This window comes from Rhineura floridana, chromosome 4, assembly GCF_030035675.1.
Source record: "Rhineura floridana isolate rRhiFlo1 chromosome 4, rRhiFlo1.hap2, whole genome shotgun sequence".
NCBI lineage: Eukaryota > Metazoa > Chordata > Lepidosauria > Squamata > Rhineuridae > Rhineura > Rhineura floridana.
The window spans coordinates 18,664,075-18,678,399 of record NC_084483.1 but is presented as its reverse complement, the minus strand read 5'-3'; the positions used below and the strand labels follow the sequence as shown (position 1 = coordinate 18,678,399).

Here is a 14,325-nt window from a genome sequence, read left to right as displayed (position 1 = left end):
GCTATGTGAAATCTCATTCTTTGGCTTTGGCTGCACTCATCCTTTCCAGTGATATAGCAGCTTTCCTATCTAGAGTACTGATAGCAAAATAACAAAGTATGATGACACACCGGCTCTTCCAGTTTTAGAACAGCAAGAGAAGGAACACAAAAACGCCTTGTTGTGTCTCTCTACAGATAGAAAGTGCTGCAGCAGTCTTCCATTGGAGGCTGTAGTTGAGGGGTTGTTCCTGGTGTTGGGCTAGAGCAGCCTTTCCCAACCAGTGTGCCTCCAGATGTTGTTGGACCACAATTCCCATCTTTCCTGACTATTGGCAATGCTGGCTGATGCTGATGGGAGTTGTGGTTCAACAACACCTGGAGGCACACTGGTTGGGAAAGGCTGGGCTAGAAAGACAAAACAGGTTCTTTTTGGTGTTTCACCCTCTCTTCTGTGCAACAATCTCCCTGCCTGAGTTGGTAGTGGTAGTTTTGACAATGGTTCAAGGCAATTGAAAGAGGAAACTTCAATAGCCACATTGAGGCCACCTTGTCTGGTCCAGCTCAGGACTTTATGGCCACAGTGGAAACCACAGGGCAGGTTCAGCACACTGTGGGCTCAGTGCATATAGCAGGATATACCCTCATCCTGCTATTTGGTGCACAGTAGTGGTCAGGTAGTGGGGGTGGGTCAAATTACCCATTGTCATGGATGGACCACAACCTGGTGAAGTTTGGACAGATGGTGGGTTGTCATCCCTGCCAGTGTGGAGGACCAATTTGAATGGCCTGCCTATAGAGACTTTTAGAATCTGAAGGATTCCTGACAGCTCTGTGAGATTTTCCAGTCAACGTGGCTGATGCTCCTGTCAAGCCCTAGTCTTTCTACAGAATGGAAAGATGGCCAGCAATGCCATTGTTCCTAAGAGCCTTCTCCCTCATTATAGGGACTGATTCACCCCTCAGTTTTCTGAAGAGCTTTTGACAATGGAACAGGTGGGATGACAATTAGAGTCATTGGCTTAACTCTTTTAGTGAGGCCAACCAAACAGGTGAGAGCAGAAAATTGTGCCTACCATGTGGTAGTGAAGAGGGTTTACTTTACAGCTACCATTTCGTGCTCAGCATGGTTTCCAGCTAAATGTTTTTGAGTGGTGCATAGGCTGGTAGCATACAGTAGGAAACATCAGATCCCTTGGAATTACACTGTGGCAGATTTGCAGAGCACTTTGAGGGTAAAGTAGCTTGATGCCAGAGTTGAGGCAGGCCCAAGAGAGGTTCTCAGTACACTGCTGGTCCAGTTGTGTGATATCAATTTGTTGCAGCCTGACAACATGGGCAAAACATTTCAAGAGGTTCAACCGATCATATGCCCTCGTGATCCTTGTCCATCCTTGGTAATAAGATTGAGCCATAGGGGGTTGGCTGAGAGGATGTGAGGACTGGTAAATGCCTCTAGGTGGGACGGAGTGGTGCCAGCTGACTTGCATCCTCTTCTCAAAAGGTCCTTCCTTGACCCTGAGGTATTAATACCTACCGACCAGTGGTGAAAATCCACTTTTGGGGCAAGGGAATCAAGACAGCAATAGCAGACAAGTTCAGGTATCCATGGAGGAACCCGATTATCTACACCCATCTCAATATGGCTAATTCTGGCACTGCAATAGCCTTGGTTGCCCTGGTTTATAACCTTTCCAGGGAGACAGGAGGATTGTGACACTTTGATTCTCCTCAGTCTCTCTGCTGCTTTTGATACCATCAACCATGGTATTTTTGTCGAATGGCTCTTCGGGTTACAGGCATAATGTTATAGTAGTTTCATTCCTACCTGCAACATCATTACCAAACAGTGGCATTGCAGGGCTGCTGCTCAGCCCCTTGGCTCTTGAACTATGAGGTCCAGTCCTGCTAGGTTCCATCCTGTCCCCACTATCGGTTATTTATATGAAGCCATTGGGAACAGTTATTCAGGGATTTGGAGCATGGTGTCATCACAATGCTGATGGTACCCCACTCTGTATCAGCTGAATCAGGTGACACTGTGCAGGAACTGAATTGATGCCTGGAGGCAATAATGGACTAGATGACTGAATTGCAACAAGATGGAGTGACAGCTGGTGGATGTTCTTGCATCCAGCACCTGAGAAGACAGGAATTCAGTGGAGAAAGAACCCTTTTACAGTGTAAGGCTTACAATGTTCAGTGATTAAGGATGAGATTCATTAACTGGTGCTGCTTCAAAAGCATTCTGTCAACCTAACAGGCAGTATAGATTCTAGTTCATTCTTTGTCCATTGCTTTTACTGGTTTGATTTTCCCCTCTCCAAAAATATTAATATTGATATTTTCTTTCATAATATTGATTTTTTTGAAAGGAAATATCTATAAATGAAAGGAAATATCAATAGTTTGAATGAAAGTATTGATAAAGGAAAGGAAAGCAGTTTTACCTCTTCCTCCTCCTTCTCTGCTCTGAGTGACTGAGGCTGCTCAGTTTTCACATTAGCAAGCAGACACCGGCTCTTTTTCTTTTGGAAAGGAAAAGAGGAAAGCAGCTTTCCGTGTGTGTGTGTCCCCCCATCTTCTCCTTGGCAAACCTAGACTTGACTTACTTCCTCACACTTGGAGTGGTGGGGGGAATATTTGAGGGGGGGAACAGGTGTCAGAGGAAAGACACTGAAGTTCAGAGCAAACAGGATTGCTCCACAAAGATGGATAATATGTAGATCACTGAAAAATCTGGTGCTAAATCCAAATTCAGCTGAATTCTCACCCAGCCTTTGTGACTCACCACAATGAATTTTCAGCCCACCTGAGTTTAAAGTTCAGGGTTTCTGATTCTTCTCCTTACTTCCTCAGATGCCTGATACATACACAGACTTTCATCTTCCAGCTTGTGGTGAAGACAGAATGTGGTACAATGTGATAAGCATCTATTTATAAAGAGATTCCCTAAAGATTTTGAGATTTAAACTCAAATGATGATGAAACAAGGGACTACTTGTTAGGTGGACAACGCAAATTTACAGCGCATCTACATTTCATAATGCAATAAAGCTAGAACAAGAGGGCAGTGCCCTTCAAAGCACAGATTTTATTATCTTTAAACCTCCTTCCAGAGTCAGTGTGTCTGCTACGTATATCCTATTAATGCTAATTTTAGATGGCTGAGAATTAATCAATGGACACCCTGGTAAAAATTTCTAAGCATGTAGAATGTATTCCAGAGAGAAATGGACTGAAGGAACTGTTTGGAACATGGGTAGCATGCTGTTTAAAATAAGATCTCTGTTAAATAATGTATGTGACAAATTCTTACACAGAGTAGCTAATTAGACTGCTGAAATACTTTGAATATTCTAACAAATGCCAAGCAGCAGCTACACTGTTTACTTAGAACTTCAAAACCAATTAATACATCAACCATTTTGAAATGACTATGTCATAGGGAATCTTGGAGCTCATATGGACACCATAGTACCGTTCATGCAAAATGGCATGTACCTCCATAACCCTGTGGAAAGAAAATCTGGGTCATGTCCACTGGCCCCACTACTGACCTATGAACACACCCTATGCCTATACAAATGGTATGCATGTAGGATCTGTCTATATATATATTCCAACTGTGCAGGTTTGTTCTTGGCTACAGATTGTGGTTAAGGGGGAAGACAGCTTAACCAGAATCCTGGGTTTGAATGACACACTAAGCCAAAGCTTGGCTTAGATGCTGCGCCGCACTAAGCTAAAAGAACAAGGGAGGAGCAAAGAAGGTGAGAGCTCCTTGGCAAGAGCCATCATGCTTGTGTTGTCTCAGTAAGCTATAGATTGGCTTGCTGTCCTGGCTACCCCTTCAGAATCAGACTTGGATCACTGACATGTTTTTCTGTTACCTTTAATGCAAAACTTAACACGTGAGCGGTACAATGTTTCAGATTACATGTTACACAGGTCTCTGGATTTCTACAAGGCTTTACTAGGCATGGCTACTCAAGGAAACTATTTGACACAGTCCCAAAGACCCATTCAGTAGATTCAGGGTGGACACACTACTTGCACAAGAATTGTCTCTCGGATCAGGACTGGACAAGCAACCGGTCATTCCTGGGGAATGGGCTTGGTCTGTTTGCCCTGGCAAAGAAAATGCCTCAGCCAGTTCATCCCTGGGAGGAGGGGGCCATTCAGGAGACAATGAATGTTCTGAAGGCAGGGTAATTGGGCATTCGCCTGGTAATTATGCCTCATCCGTGGCAGCCCACACCTCAGACTGCATATACACTACAGTCTGTTCACAAAGTTTACTAAACACAGGAAAGCCAGGAGCAAGGCTAGAGTGGGCAATCCTGACTCCTCTTTCTGGTGTTTCCATGTTGTGCAATCAGGCAGTAGAGATGCTGGTAAAGTTCTCCCAAGGCAGCATCAAACAAACTTGGAGGTTCATAAAGATCTACTTTTGAAAGGCAGGGGGACACCTTTTATAAAGTAGCCACTGCCATCTCGATATTTCCTTGGCTTTGAAGCCAAAGGCACTTCAAAGTTACAGAATTCTTCCCAAGTGCAGAAGTAACACTCTGCAAGCCACTGATCACCAGTTATTTCCCAGCACCTCACCTTGCATAGCTATAGCATGGACCCAAGCTGGTTAGCCATGTAAGACAAAGCCCAAGCTATGAACCAAGTATGTGAACTCCAGGCTTCAGATAAGACAACAGAGAAAATAGGTTGCATGAAAACAAAAGATAAGATTAATTCTCTAACTGATCCTAGACTAGTATAATTCTTATGTGGGTTATGAGTACTTACGGACAGCATCAGTTCTTACATGTAATGGATGCATAGATGCCAGTTGCTTGAAAGAAAGAAATATTCAGGCAGCTGGAAAAAATGTTTAAAACAAACTATTTTAAAGTGTCGCTCCCTAAGAAGGGGGTAGGTTGATAAGAAAAGGGGTCAGAATCCAATCAGAGATTCTTGGAGGATGACTCAATCCAGCGAATAGGCAGGATAGAATAATTAGCACCTAGCTAACTCAATGAAATATTTGGAAAACCTGTAAACTTGAGGTGATTTCTCCCTTTCTCCTTGCCAGACGGGAGAAAAACATGTCCTTGGACATTCAGACAATATCACATATATGCTCTCTTTGGGGATCAGGGATGAAAGAAAAGGATATTTTGAAAAAAAATAGGGAATTCTGGAGAGAAAAGGAAGAGGGAAATGGGCTTTTCTGTCTCAGATAAAAACCTGAGCTGAAATCCCTGCTCCCCAAGGGGAGAACCATATCTCCCATGGTTTTGCACCCACACAGTTACCCAGCCTGTTGGGGTGACAGAGAGAAAGGAACAGAAGGGAGAAAATCAGTAGCAGCAGCACATATGGTGTGGCAAAGCCAAAGAGTCACCCTCTCAACACTGGCTCTGGTGCTGCTTACCTGGATAAAGATGGGGCGAGGTGGCAGTGAGGTGCACCAGCAAGACCACTGCCACTAATCCAGTGCTCTCACTAGAGCATCCATGAAGCCCCACTCTCACCACCCTACTCACGTAAGCAGCAGCTCCAGCCCACCACATGAGCTGCTATTGGATAAAATATCTCTTTTCTCTCCAGATGTTTCCACTGCTGCTCCCACCACCATCACTTAATGGTAAGGAAAAACAAAAAGCTGGAGGACAGGAAGAGAGACAGGGAGAGCCACATAATTCTTCCAAGCTCTCATGCTGACTCATCAAACTATCCAAGGTCTTCCATTTCTTTGCAGATGATCACAGATGATTTCTAGCTATTCTGAGACAGGTTTCTAGGTGCTGCTTGTTAGAGATGGATGAGCTATGAAAAAGACACTCAGATCTGAATCTGCAAGATGGCTGCATACTCAGTGAGTTGTTTTATGTGTACTATTTCAAGTAAAGCATACTTTGTGCATTTTGCCTTGAACGTTTATGTTGTAAACCACTTTGAATTTACATAACAACCAGATCAGGCCAGGCAGAGATACACTCACAAGACTGATGTAAGGATTACTAAGAAGATATCCTTTGAACTCAAGAGGAGTGCCTTATAATTGCTATGTCGTGCTATTAGCAGTGTTAGAAAAAGACATTAAGCTATGGACCAAAGCAAGGAGGCACCTTCTAACAAAGTTCTCCGGCATTCACGGACAAATTGAACATAGACAATGGGTAGATACTTCTGTTTTGTGCTCTTGGTGGACTGATCCCTCTTAATCAAAATGTCCTAAACTTTGACAGTTCAGCTGCCATACCATCTTGTAACTAATACAGAAAAGGAGGCCAATCAAAAGGTCTGATGCATGAGACTGCCCATATAATTCTGAACTGATACATACTGTTACATACATACAGTCCTCCTAGAATGGCTATTAAACCTGTCTTCTATTTATAATTGTTAAAAAAAAGATAAAATATGAAAAAAGTTTGGGAGGAAATCAAAGCCACAAAACATGCAAACTAATCCAAATGCTAAAAACATAATACCAGACCCTGTCCACCACCCTAATAAAAAGCAAACAGTTCACCACAAGGGTGGGAGCCATTTACTTATTAGCCTTCATGCTGAGTTCCCCCACCCCAACATAAAGAATTTCAGAATTGTGGAAATAAGCTGCACAAAAGATTGTTAACTGGGGCTGATTACTGGGAGCATAAGACTCCCTTGTTACAACAGCTCCACTGGTTACCGGTTTGTTTCCAAGCACTATTCAAAGTGCTGGATATAACATATAAAGCCCTATACTACTTGGGTCCAGGCTATCTGAAGGAACATATCTTCCCACATGAGCCTGTTCAAGCTCTAAGATGTTCGGGGGAGGCCCTTTTCTTGGTCCCACCACTTTCATAGGCACATATGGTGGGAACACAGGAGCTTCTTGGTGGCGACCCCCAGGCTCTGGAACGACCTCCTTAGGGAGATTAGACTGGCTCCTTCTTTGCTGTGCTTCCACTGGCAGGTGAAAACGTTTCTATTCTGACAGGCTTTTGGGAACTGACTGCAAGGGCTTTTAATAGTATACTGTTCTACTTTATCTTTTTGCTTAATGGATATATTTTAAATGGTTTTAATTCTATAGACAGTTTGATTACATTTTAACAGTAACTTTTTGTATGCTTTTATCTATTTTTGTTTTAATTTGAGTAAGCCATCTTGAGTCCTAGCTTCGGGGAAAAGGCAGAATATAAATGAATATTGTCATCATCGTCATCTAATCAATCATGAAACTCCACTACTTGTGCAACACACATTACTTAACCTGGGTTATCAGATCCCAGGTTTTGCCATTTCAGGGTTTGAGCCTCCTTTTCAGGGTTCCTAGAGGAACAGCTAAACTCTTAGGGTGAGGACCCAGAAACAAAGGGACAGGGCATTTTGTGCTCAACTTGAGAGCTTTTCTTCTTTGTTCTTGCTCCCATCCCCATTCATATGGCTCCAGCCCTGAAGCTCTTTCCCTCACCAGCCAAGGTTCTGCCTTCTGCCTGCCTAGGTGTGCTAGGCTTTGGACATATGCTGTTGGGCTCCACTCCCTGGATTTGTCAGGCACCAGTGTTTAGTTCCCATGCTCCACCCGTTAAGTTTCAGAGGACCTGACTGTCAGGAGCTGCTGTACCTGTGTGCAGCTCTTTCATGTTTTTGTGTCCGTGTACAGCTGCTTCACCCAACTGTAAGTGGCAGCTTCTCAGTGATGTACTTTCATGCCCTGGACTGACTCCACCCATCCAGACTGGTCATTGGATCCTACTGGATGGAAAGGAGTGGAAAGGCCATTTTGTTCCATCTGAGCAGAAGTGCTTGAATAATACAGTCTTCCTAAGCTCTGATGAGTTCCTGTGTCCTTGGTCATTCTTCAGTCCTGACTTCTGGATTGCTCCTTCCCTCCTGTTTGCCCTTTGGGTCTGACTTCTGGCTTCTCCCATGGATCCTGGTTCCTGGCTCGCCTAGCCCTGACACTGACAACCCTTACTGTAATTCAGCTCACAACAACAACAAAAAATGACTTTAAAAGGTTCTTTCACAGAAAAAGGAGCTCTGCATTCTATCCATATTTATGATTATCCAGAAACATGCTTCATGTTTGCTGCATTTATTTTCTGTTAAATTTGGCTGTCATAAAAATGACCTGAAATTAGCTTTGCATTTCATTTCACAACAGTTTCCATGTATCATGGCTAGCCTGTTTTCCTATGATAATGACAAAAATATGCCTCATTATATAAAATACCACTGTGTGTAACAGCCCTCTCCAATGATAAAGAATCTTATCAGAATCTAGATCAGAACATATCTGATTTTTGATGTCTGAAGCCCCAGATGTACACAGGCAACACAGATATAATCAGTAGCAAAGAGACGAGAAAGCAACCCAGGTTTGAGACTGTATATGACAAAAATACAACATGATTAATTCAACTGAGAAATGCTTGAATTCATGTGTAGCTCACCATCTAAAACTCTTCTGAGCAAAAGACAGTGAATGTCTGTGCAAACTCTTTCCAGTTACAACACTTTTCAGTATGTACTTCATTGTTTATCACATTTACACCTGCAACAAGCCTTTAGGTCTCACCAGTTCTGAGGGGCCAATACTGACTCTTCCAAGGCACATAGCACTCAGCTTGTGGAAGCATAACAATTTCTGCCACTTTGTGGTCTAAAAAAGTCTAATTATACAGCCACAAGAGTGGCTGTATACTATAGCCAGTGTGGATTTTACCAAATTCTTCCAAGCTACACAGGAAGTGGATTGAACTGTGAAAGACCAACCCAAATTGTGTTTGCATTTTGACAAATTTGTAGGGCAGTACAATATCTCAGAGAGGAGGTCAGGTCTCCTGCTCCCCTGGTGCATTCACTATAGCTGCCCAATTTCCCTGCTTTTTAAAGTTTGATAGAAGTATCTGTGGGCTATAGGTACATTTTTAAACCGTATGGTTTTTTGCCTATTAGTGAATATGAATATATTATGATGCCTTGTATCTAGTCTGACTATGTGTCCATGTATCCCATTACAATCTCTGATGGGCAGTGGCTCTCTATGGTCTCAGGCAGAGGTCTCTCCTAGCCCTACAGTTGGGTATGCTTTTAAGCAGAGATGCAAAGGATTGAACTTGGGGCTTTCTGCATGTGAATCATGCTCTGTCACTGATTTATGGCCCACAGTACCACAGGATATTCCATTCCCACCTGCACTGTAGCAGTGCTTCCAGCGCATCATTCAAACAGAACTCATCATCGTGTTTTATCTTCAGCCTTGCTCACACTATGGGAATGTCATTTCTAAGTGAAGCCAATCAAACTCTCTCATTCATGTAACGTTAAGCTGCATAGTGGCTTGCAAGACTGGATCAATTCTCTGTCAGGTCTTTGGGCCATAGCGTGTAATTTGATAGCACAACACAGCCGACCAGGCATTGTAGAACAAATGGTTAATAACCGAATATGCAAAACTCATGAAACATCTACTAGAACACCATATTCCAGCAAGGCCAAAAAACAAAACACTGTTGTAACACCAAAGTTGAGCATTTGTTAAGAAGAAAAATAGCTTGAATAGAAACTTTATAATGGGTTTTACATACCATAAATTCCTGTTGAAATACATGGGAATGCCTGCAAGACAAAAACCAAGATGTAAATTAGATTTTTCGCTTTAGAGCCACTTACTACATGGAATCATCTAGTATGGGGAAACCACAAGCTGCTTAGTGTAAAGAAACTCTACCTTGAAGTTGGCAGAACCTGATGAAATACACCCTGGAGTGCTGAACTAGTTCAAGAGACCAGGAAGCTGTTCACAATTTTCTCTGAGAACTAATGGAGGACAGATAAGGCCCCACAGCACTTTGGAGAAAGGTAAACATATAGTGCCTTGCTGAAAATGAAAAAGGGGAGGGCCTGACAGAATTCCCACCCCTCAATGAAATTGACTTCCATAATGAAGAAGCTATTAGAACGATTACAATACAAGCAGTCTGCAAGCATCTAGAGGAAACTAGAACAATCACCCGAAGCCAGCATAGATTTGTTAAGAACAAACAACAAGCTACTATCTTTCTTTGATAGGGTAAACCATTTGATAGATAACAAGGATAGATATATATCTTGACTTTGGGCAAAGTTTCTTGGGAAATTCTCATAAAAGAAGCTGAGAAGCTTGTACTCTGCTCTTCCTACTCCTAATACAAAGTTTCCTCCCACATTTTCCTCACAAAATTCAAATAATATGTCAAGGAGGAAGCAGGGTCGTGCGTGGTGGCCCATCCATAGTGTCACTGCCCCTCCAACTCTTCCAACGGATTTTCAAACATTGGGTCGAAGGCAGCTCTAAAGGGGGAAACTATGTGTGCTAAGCTGAATGCTCGCAGGCTCCTTCATGCAAATTGGGAGGCTAAAAAGCTTACCAACTTCCCAGTCCTATGCAAACCTCCCAGTCCTGGCATAAAGGAACATGTTTGATGCTGGTACCTGATCTATAGGTTCTGCAGCAATATTGTTCTGTCAAAGGCCTTCAGTTTTGGTTTTTTAATGTGCTGAGGAAGCAAAGACCTTTGAGGGACCCTGGCATGGCATCCTCCATAGTGCCCCTGGAGTGACCTGAAAATTGGTACAACATTTCATTGGCAAAACAGGGCCACAAAAGGATTTCAAGGAATGTTTGACAGCAAATGGTGTGGAACTGCATTTGGCTTATATGACATTGCTTTTAGGGGTGCTGCAAAACTGAATTGTAGATATCTATGGGACTTTCATATTAGGCCAAACATGTCATCCTGTCTCACCAACAAAACTTCAGATTGGATGAGACAGGACTCTGAACTACTCGTTACATCTGGCCATGCTGCAAAAGCATAACCCTTGGTGTTAATGGATATCCTGAGTATCCATCTTTGTTTTCTCTTACTGTTTTTCATCTTTTATCTTAGGGACCTGCCTTCACTCAGCCATCTGCATTCGTTATATCTGTACAATATTTGTTGATTCACTCAAGGAATAGAGTAAAAAGGGTCTTCTTGAGAGTAACTATCCTATATACTTACAGCAAATTCTACAAGTCTGGATTCTTTTCTAGCCAAAATGGCACCAGCTATACACAAGTGGGAGGCATCAGAAGGCTCTGGCTAACCCTGAGTTTTGCAGAAGTACAAAAATAAGCCTGCACAAAACTGAAGGGGCACCCACCCTCAAAACAACCCAATGTTGTTTTACATTGTTTTAAATTTTTAAATTGTGTTTTAAATTGTTTTTAAAATATGTGTTTTAAATTGTATATTTGTTCTAATGTTTTTGGTTGCTGTAAACTGCCCAGAGAGCTTTGGCTATGGGGCAGTATACAAGTGCAATAAATAAATAAATAAATAAATAAGTGATGACTGAGAATGCTTAGTAGCTATGGAATACCTGACCTGGGGAAAGTGGGGGAGGAGGGTATGGAATTGTATAGAATGAAATATCCCAGATGAGGACGTGACAGGCTGGATGAAATCCTGAACAGGAGCACTCTACTTTGCAATGCTTTGGTACAGGTCCCATTTATTAATATAATGAAAAAAAATGGCACATCAGCAGGGATCTATCTGATGTCCACCACCAATCAAATCTATCTAAATTATTTGGGCATAGGAACTGAAAGTACACTTCTAAAAACTACAGATGGCACAAATGAAAGATACATCAAACTCTTTGCAACACAGTATATGAAAGGAGAAATGGTCTAGAGGCAAGAAAACAAAATATCAAACAAAGAAAGTCTCTGCACGGAAGCATTACAGAGAAGATTAGAGACTACACAGCTTGAAGTTCAACCATCTGAAAAGGCAAGGACATATGTCATTTTAATAATTTCATTTGTAAAGGCATTGCACATGTGAACACAAGTAAAGTTTTGTTTGAACCTTATTAGAAAAAAATGTGGCTTTTCAGATTCTATTGGGGTACAATATTTTCAGAACAACAGTAAACAAATGGAAAGCAATTGTGATGGTGGAAAGAACTGAGAAAGCATGACACATGAGAGAAAGTTGAACGAACAAGAAAACAGTTTGCCTAGAAAACAAATTAAGGGACAATATGGTAACAATCTGCTAAAAAGTAAAAGGCTGTCATTATAGGAAATGGAGAAAAATGGTTCACAGTTGCTATGGAGGGCAATAGGCAATAGGCTGAATATTACAAATCCAATGCAGTTGTTGAATTTACTTCATTTTTTGTTTTTGTTTTTAAAAAACAAGCTGTTGTTTCCACTTTAAATATCACTGGCTGTGACAGAATGGTAGTAAGGTTCCAAAAATATGCATAGAATTGAGAGGTTTGTTTATTTATTTTTTATCTCACCTTTCCTCATCCACCTAAGGCAGCCACCACAACAAGGGGAAAACACCACCCACAAAACCACTATCAAAAACACATAAAATAAACATCACTAGAACACATCAGCTTAGAAGTGGATGGGGAAAAACCAATTAACAGGGAAACAATCCTGTACGCTGACATTTGGAATACTATTGGTGCCAGGCTTCAAAGGGAGCAGGAATCGGGAGGGAGGGGGAGAAGAAGAAACAAAGGGTAAAAGAGTGTGTTATATTAAATATGCCTTTGTACTAGCAGTGAGTGGGTTTTGGAGTTGTTTTTATAGCAGCAATAGCAACTTCCTTTAGAAGGGTTTTTTGGCAGGGGTGGGTGGGAATTGTTGGGCCTGTCCCCCTCCACCCCTGCCACAATCTTGAGGTCCTGTTTGGGGGGGATCCCCACAGTTACTATTTAAGAAATGCACATTCACATGAATGTACTGTTAATGGAACCTGGAGTATGGCTCAATAATGTCTTTATCCAAAGAAGTCTTTTGATCAGGTGGAAGGATCCTGCTGGTAGAAGGTGGGGGGAAGGATTCCTCCATCCCCAGCAGACCTCCCTACTCCACTGTTCTGGAAGGACCCCCAATACTCTGGAGCAGATTTCGGGAGAAGCAGAAGAAGCTGCAGGGAAAACATGGAAATTCTTACCATGAATTTCTATTCCCAGAGGTTCCTGAATGACATTCCTCAATCTGGGATGGTACCTCCTCTGGCTCTGGAATCAGGGTCCAACTTCTAACCACCTGACCTAGGGGAAGGGGCCATCCCACCCTCCAAACCAAGTGGAAGAGCTAGGATGACCCCTCAACCCCCAACAGACTGCAACAAAGAAGCAGGAACATGACCTGGATGGGACCTCCCTGCTACTAAAAAGAAAGGAGAAATCAGAACAGTGAAAAAGGAAAACAACAACAACACCCAACTGGCCACTGTCAGCTAGAAGACGACAGGAAACATGAACATGATAACAGAAAAATCCAGGAAATCCCAATGGAAGTTCCCAACTGTGACCCCACATGTACGGTGCTGGCAGAAGCCCTAAGAATCCAGCAAGGCTCAGCACAACTGGAATGAAGAGGTGGGGGAATGCCATCCAGGAACTTCTGGAAATAGAAATTCACAGTAAGAATTTCCATATTTTCCCCAGTAGTTCTTAGAGGCATTCCTCAATCTGGAATATACCAGAGCAGTATTCTAATGTGTGGGATTCTGGATGCCACAAATCATGGCTCCACCACTCCCTGCAAGACTTTCCTGCTGAAGGCAGCATCGAAAGATGCCCACACATCAAGCTTATAGTGCTTACAGAATGTGTGAAGGGAGGCCCAAGTAGCTGCCCTATAGATGTCCAGATCAGAGAAATAGCCCTTGAATGCTGCAGAAGTAACGCCCCACCCAACAAATGACCCCCTGGAAGACTCTCGCCCAGGGCTTTGTATGCCAGCACAATGGTGCCCTGCAACCAATGTGAGATGGAAGATAATGAGACCTTGTTTCATTTTGAAGCCCCCTCCCATAGGAAACAAAGAGGGCCTCTGACTTCTGGAAACTGGGATATCTATCAAAATAGAAATACAGAACCCTGCATACATCCAAGGGATGCCATGCTCTTTCCCTGGTAATCCCAGGATTGGGACAGAAGGATGGCAGCACAATTTCCTGTGACCTGTGGACCTGTGGAAGGGTGAATTAACTTTCGGGACAAATGATGGATCAGGATGGAAAACTACCTCGTCCTGATGAAAAATGCATAAATGGGAATTGGAAGACAAAGACCCAAGTTCTGACACCCAATGGGCTGACGTGATAGCCACCAAGAAAACAGTCTTAAGTGTCAACATCTTCAAGTCACACATTGCCAATGGTTCAAAGGATGGACCCATCAATACTGAGAAAGCCCAGTTCAGATTCCAGGTATGGAACTGGCACACACACACCCTACTCATGAACCATCTGTACAGGGAATGACTTACAATGAAAAAATT

At 42.6% G+C, this 14,325-nt stretch overlaps 1 protein-coding gene and 1 long non-coding RNA gene across 4 annotated transcripts in view; one reads left to right on the top strand and one right to left on the bottom strand.

The window, feature by feature from the left end:
* Window positions 1-5,819, top strand: part of LOC133384265 (uncharacterized) — a 32,789-nt gene extending 26,970 nt beyond the window's left edge. For both annotated transcript variants that reach the window (XR_009762476.1, XR_009762475.1), the window contains exon 4: window positions 5,737-5,819. This is a non-coding gene — a long non-coding RNA (uncharacterized LOC133384265). The remainder of the gene's footprint in view (window positions 1-5,736) is intronic.
* The window catches only part of MACROD2 (mono-ADP ribosylhydrolase 2), a 946,657-nt gene that overhangs the window by 66,387 nt on the left and 865,945 nt on the right, over window positions 1-14,325 (bottom strand). For both annotated transcript variants that reach the window (XM_061622593.1, XM_061622591.1), the window contains one exon: window positions 9,569-9,599. In XM_061622593.1, coding sequence (XP_061478577.1) covers window positions 9,569-9,599 — 31 coding nt within the window. The remainder of the gene's footprint in view (window positions 1-9,568; window positions 9,600-14,325) is intronic.